We start from the raw sequence: 6,637 nt of genomic DNA on the forward strand, positions 1-6,637 counted from the left end.
TGGGCGGTAGTGGTGCACACCTTTAACTCCAGTACTCAGGAGACAGAAGCAGGTAGATCTCTGTGAATTCAAAGTCAGTCTGGTCTACAAAGCTAGTTCCAGAACAGGCAGAATTGTTACACAGAGAAACCCTGTCTTGAAAAAACAAAACATCAACAACAAAAGACAAAGAGACTTTATTTCTATTTAGAGAAACTGATGAAAGTCACTGGATGGGGAAAACACTACCCATGGACTCCTTCCTTGGCTCCATCACAGCAGAGTGAAATTGCAGAAGTGGAATGGGGGGAGGCCAGTGAGGAACCAAACTAGGCTTTTGTGTGTTTGGGGTGAATTTTTAGTGTGTTCTGTGAGATTACTGATTTTCATTTCTCTGGCTCATCCTTTACCTGAAAATAATAGCTTGCCTTGCCTGGATCCATTTTTGAACAGAGAAAAGATGCCACAGCGTCTTCACCCTTTTCTCCTCAACAGTCCCACTGCCATGATACACATGCTCTGTTCGCACACTTTCTTTAAACTGTAAGTATTCAGTCTGTCTTTATTCTCCCTTTTATTTCCCTTTTCTCTTCTTACTTCACAACTATATTCCAAAAATCAAAAAGTCAGCCTGGACTCGCTCCTTTATGGTAGTCAGTCCTTGTGGCCAATGTGTTTATATAGCAAAGTTACATACGGGGAGAAAAGAGTATTTCCTAATGTGATAAGACATGGTTGCCATCATTTCTGTTTTAACCTTTGCCAGAATCACTGTCCAGGTGATATTCTCAGGAGAAAGACAACTGACGTGGAAAGGAAATGGAGAGGAAACATTTGTCCTGTCCTGCTCCATATAAGAAGAGGACAGTGCCCTAGCCTTCAATCAGCCATGCAGGAAGCCCTCCATCCAGGTCTTTAAGCTCTTTGGATACAAGGCAGCCAAAGAAAAATGTGTAATATGGGGTAAGGATATGATCAAATGAAGAAGAAAAACCTCCATTCTACCACAGCCCAGAAAACAGAAGCTGTGATAGTGAAGCATGTGACAGGGACAATCCTTTCTATAATTAGTCTGTAATCACGTTTAGACACCCAAGAAAATGAATATGGGGGAGATGAAACAAGGTTGAGTTTTAATGATGTAGGGCTACAACTATAAGTAAACAGAACAGAACAGAAAGATAAGCCACATGGAAATGGAAGAAAAAGCAAGAACAAGGCACTTAAGACTCTAAAGTGTGTATTGATTTGCAGAGTAAAAACTGAGGCTGGAGGATTCCAGGTGCGTGGTTGACAGAATGAGATAGGGAGGATTCTCACATCATTGTCCTTGATGATACTAATTCCAATAACTGCAAAACTGTTACAGAAGGAGGCTATAATCTAGCCTTCAGAGTTTTCTTCTATATCACACTTATTATTAATAGTAAAACAAGTGGAGCTTGCTATTAAGTTTAACACAGCAAGAAGAAACTTCTTCCTAATAGTTGTCTCTTGCAGAGAATTAGTGTAGGAGTATGTGAGAGATGGTCTGTTCTGCTGGCTTAGACGGCTGACTCTATAGCTGGACTTAATGAGTTAAGGCATTCAATTAGCTTGCAAAAGTGTAAATAGGTTACAACAAAGTGCTCAAAAATTAGCCATTAGTTTCATCACATACAAAAGCCTCATAGACCAAAACAAAACTACTATGGGATGTCATTTAAAGCACAAAATATAAAAATTGAAATAAAATATATATTATTAAGTACTTATAAAGCTATTTTGACTTATCTGGCAAAGCAAAAATGTGTATCTAGGAAATAAATGGAAGAGAAAAATAGAGAATTTGAGGTAACTGAAAAGTTGTAAAAGGAAAAAATGTAATTCTTGGTGATTTCAATTAAAGGAGAGTGAATTCCAGGCTGAGCAAAACTGTATGCAGTGCTTGGAAGTTCCTGAGAACCACCTTCATGGTTTCCAGACTCCTCACTGTTTAGATGCTCCAAGAAAAATATTCCTGTTATAACTTTAATCCTTAATTTCTAAAATAAGAATTTTTTTGAGACAGGGTCTCACTATGTAGCCCTGACTGGTCTGGAAATTGATATGTATGCCAAGCTGGCCTCGAACTCACAGAAATCAACCTCCTCTGACTACCAAGTGCTAAGATTAAATGTGTGTGCCACCACATATAGGCCCTCTAAAATTTTTTAATTAAATCAACTTTTTCCTTCTTAGTCAACTAGACTTAAAAATATAATTTATTAAATATCAACATATATTTAAAATTGTTTTAATATGTATTTTATTATACTATATTCATTTATAATGACATATTGCAACTCCCTACTATGTCATCAAGTAGATTCCATCTAATTTAATACACAAAAGAAACTACCAAAACATTCTTGCTTCACTCATTTCTTTAGCTGACATTAGCCTAGCTAGTTGCAACTCTAAAAAGTGAAGTGATTTAAATGGGTTATAGTCTAAATTGGTGGCAAGGTATAATACTTTTTGACACAGCTTTAATAGGATACAACTTAATTGGTCGTGGAGGCACATGCCTTTAATCCCAGCACTCGGGAGGCAGAGGCAGATGGATTTCTGAGTTTGAGGTCAGCCTGGTCTACAGAGCAAGTTCAAAGACAGCCAAGACTACCCAGAGAAACCCTGTCTCAAAAAAAAAGGATATAGCTTTATTTCAAAATATTCATTAATAAAAATACTTATGTGGCCACACTGTAAAGAAGTTGACCTGAGATTGCATTCACTTCCTGGCACAATTACATGTCTCTGCTGCCATTTGATGCTAAGCAATATTACCTGTCTTTGTCTCTTTCATTATTAGTGGAAAATATAATAACTTTGCCATTGCTGATTCTAGAAACTTTTCTAAGAACCAAAGAAGATAATGGATGTGAAAGTTACTTTATGAATCTCTATCAAAATTCTAAGTTTCCTCGAGTCATATCCTTGTATGAATTCTACAGGTGGGGTAAGTATGTGAAGATGGGAAATTATTCTGCAGTGACAGAATTCTTTCTCATGGGGCTTTCCCAGTATCCAGAACTCCAACTTTTCCTCTTTGTGCTCTGTCTCATCATGTACTTGATAATCCTTCTGGGAAACAGTCTCCTCATTATCATTAGTGTCCTGGACTCCCGACTCCACACCCCCATGTACTTCTTTCTCGGGAACCTCTCTTTTTTGGACATCTGTTACACATCTTCATCCATTCCTCAAATGCTTATCATGTTTATGTCAGAGAGAAAGTCCATCTCCTTCCTTGGGTGTGCTCTGCAAATGGTTATCTCCCTTGGCTTGGGCTCCACAGAGTGTGTCCTCCTGGCTGTGATGGCCTATGATAGGTATGCAGCCATTTGCAATCCATTGAGGTACCCTATAATCATGAACAAGGTGTTATATGTGCACATGGCTGTGTGGTCCTGGGTCATAGGCTGTCTGAACTCTCTAGTGCAAACAGTCTTGACAATGGTGTTACCTTTCTGTGGTAATAATGTCATTGATCACCTTACCTGTGAGATCCTGGCTCTTCTTAAACTCGTATGCTCAGATATCACCATGAATGTGCTTATTATGGCTGTGGCCAGTATTGCTTTGTTAATTATTCCTCTGCTGTTAATTTTTGTATCCTATATTTTTATCCTTTCTTCCAACCTGAGAATTAATTCTGCTGAAGGAAGAAAGAAAGCCTTTTCTACCTGTTCTGCCCACCTAACTGTGGTCACCTTATTCTATGGTTCGGCCCTTTTTATGTATATGAAACCCAAGTCAAAGTTCACCAAAGCATCTGATGAAATCATTGGACTGTCTTATGGAGTAGTGACTCCAATGCTAAACCCCATCATCTACAGCTTGAGGAATAAGGAGGTAAAAGAAGCTGTGAAGAAAATTTTGAGTAAATGTTTGTATCTACAGAAAATATGAAAAGCCTTGAGGCATATGATACTCAGCCTGGGATCAAATAAGATGCTGTGTTTTCAAAGTCTGCTTGAAAGGCCAAGGATGAAACTCTCATTCTTTTTGACATATGTCAAGTAAACCTTCTGAATATTATAGCATTTGCAGACTCTCTAGCTATATGCAGCTCTTCTCATCAATCCCTTGTAGATTTTCAATAACGCAATCTTTCTCATTTCTTCTATCTCCATTTCATCCTCTATTTCTTTTTCTCTCATTTTTGTCTTCCTTTTCTCTGTGCCCTTTCTTTCTTGTGTTTCCCTTCATCCATCATCTACTTCTTTTTTTTTTAGTCTCCTTTTCATTCACTTTTTAACTCAACACCCATTATTTTATGGTCTAGAATCCCCTCTAATAGTAAAAGAAAATATCCTTTCTTCTTACAACTTACTAGATTTTCCTTTGAGCCTATGTGGTGTTGGGAAAGGCTAACCTCACCTTCTGGAAACAGTGGTAAGCACTCAGCATAGGCCTAGCCAATTAAGTGACCGTCTCTACTCTAGTGAGTGATTCCACACAGCAAGTCAGGTACATCAGGCGAATCACACTCAGTCCCAAATGCTGCTTCAGTTTGAGACAGCAGCATTCTTCCTGCTAAGGTTGGTGAAGAAACAGAATCTGAGACCAGTTCTCTGCCAAAACCCAGAAGAAGCCTAAATAAAAGGCAAGGGAGCATGTTTGAGGGAAAGAGAAGGCATCTGGTGTTGTTACTTTAACCCCTTGATCCACCTGTGGCTAAAGAAAAATTCACAATTATTCTTTTGGTTATGAGCCAATAACCTACCCAATTCTTAATTGGATTCTTGCTGTTTATAATCGTATATTCCTAACTAAATATCCCCTTGCCAATTCCTTGTTCCTATCTTTCCCCATTCTTATTTTTGAGGAAAAAGTTAAAAGATTTAAATTAGTCCCAAGATTCCAGCATCCATGGGTTTTTAAAAACACATTCATTTATTCATTCTGTATGTGTGTGTACTTGCATGCCACAAAGCAAGTATAGAGGTCAGAGAACAACTTGTAGGAGTCAGTTCTCTCTTTCCCACCATGTGGGCACTAGGGATCAAATTCAGGCCATCAGTCTTGGCAGCAAGTAAGTTTACCTGCTGAGCCACCTTACCAGCCCAGATTTCCTTCAATAACTTCAGCATAGCGATATGATCTCCATTGACCATGCACATTCATGTAAGTAGTCCACTCGCCTCCCCAAAACTTGCTGAGGGATATTTATATTTTCCTGGAATCTAGTTTTCATTTTGGCTGTTCCTCACCAGCAAGCATTTTAAAATATTGAAAGCCAGTCTACAAACACCTTGACTGGTGTGATGTATTTTAAAAGTCAGTCTACAAACTTGAGTGGTATGCTGTGTTAGAAAAGTGCATCATGCTGTACACTTAGGATTTGTGCTCATTCAATACAAAGCCAAATAAAGAAAGAACACAGCCCGTTGTCTCCCTCTTGTTATGAGTACTGGAATAATCATCACAATCCTGACAAAACCAGCATCAACATGGTTCCTTCTTACCAAAGAAAGACCCATGATTGGAATCAAACAAAAACACTTTTAACATCCCTACTTGAGTTTCTTTAAAACTGCTATACGACAGCAGTACTTATAAAAGCCCTATTGCATTTTAGCTCACAGCTGCTTCAAAACATCTTTCCAACATTTCGTATTGCCCAATCATCCTACAGTTTTCAACCTCTCTTCTGCTCCTTCCTTAATCACGATAATCTTTTTCATGCAAATTAAGCTATCCTGCAAAGGCAAGGAATTTAGAGAAAGATGGATTTTAAAGAAGTTGAGAAATCTGGGCCTGTTATGGAAGAAGGGCTGTGAAAACTCTCAAGTTAAGCATTTTTTTCCCTAAGAGCTAGAGATGGCTCAGTGCAAGAGTGCTTGCCGCATGAACACACATGGACTGGAGTTCAGATGCCAACACCCATTTAAAAAGCCAGACATGGCCTCACAGGAGGCTGTAACCCCAGTGCTGTGGAGACGCGTGATTAGTGGACCTTGCTAGCTTCCAGCCTAGTTCCAGGTTCCATGAGAACCCTATCTCAAGTGACTAAGATGGAAAGAGAGAGAGAGAGAGAGAGAGAGAGAGAGAGAGAGAGAGAGAGAGAGAGAGAGAGCAAGACGCCTCATGTCCTCCTGTGGCTTCCACGTGTGCACAGGAGAACGCACACGCATGCACATACACCACATATGCACACACCTCATTCACATGCACAAGGAATTTTTGTCCTCCAATATTATTTGTCAAAGCAAATCTTAACTTCATTGTTACCCTGCACTACCTGTCACAAAAATAAACAAGAACAAAATAATTATTAGTATCCAGACAGGGGGAAATCACCTGGGAGATAAGAGCCTCCACACATGCTTTAGGATTGTCTTGAACAGTGGTAGTATCTATCTTTGGGCTGCATCAAAAGGAGAAAGTGAGCTGAGAATGAGCATTTATCTTTCTGACTGACAACAATGGTAACTAGCTGCTGTAAGCTGCTGTTGCCATGATTTCCCATGATGGGTTATACCCTAGAACTGTGAGCCAAAATAAACCCTTTCTCCCATTAAAAAAAAAGTGTGTTGTTGTGGAATATTAGTTTAAGATGTTACATTCATTTATGCTGTGGAATATTTGTTTAATGATGTAAAGATGTGTTTCATTCCTTTATGTTGCATTT

At 38.9% G+C, this 6,637-nt stretch overlaps 1 protein-coding gene across 1 annotated transcript; it reads left to right on the forward strand.

Moving 5' to 3' along the window:
• Positions 1-2,973: 2,973 nt before the first annotated feature.
• On the forward strand, positions 2,974-3,912 carry LOC131904707 (olfactory receptor 13D1). Its single transcript, XM_059255761.1, has one exon. It carries the CDS (start codon positions 2,974-2,976, stop codon positions 3,910-3,912), a length of 939 nt encoding a protein of 312 aa, XP_059111744.1.
• The last annotated feature ends 2,725 nt before the right edge of the window (positions 3,913-6,637 follow it).

This window comes from Peromyscus eremicus, chromosome 2, assembly GCF_949786415.1.
Source record: "Peromyscus eremicus chromosome 2, PerEre_H2_v1, whole genome shotgun sequence".
In the NCBI taxonomy this organism is placed as follows: Eukaryota; Metazoa; Chordata; class Mammalia; order Rodentia; family Cricetidae; genus Peromyscus; species Peromyscus eremicus.

Coding starts and splice junctions, on each gene's coding strand:
- LOC131904707 (XM_059255761.1), top strand. CDS start 2,974: ATGGGAAATTATTCTGCAGTGACAGAATTCTTTCTCATGGGGCTTTCC.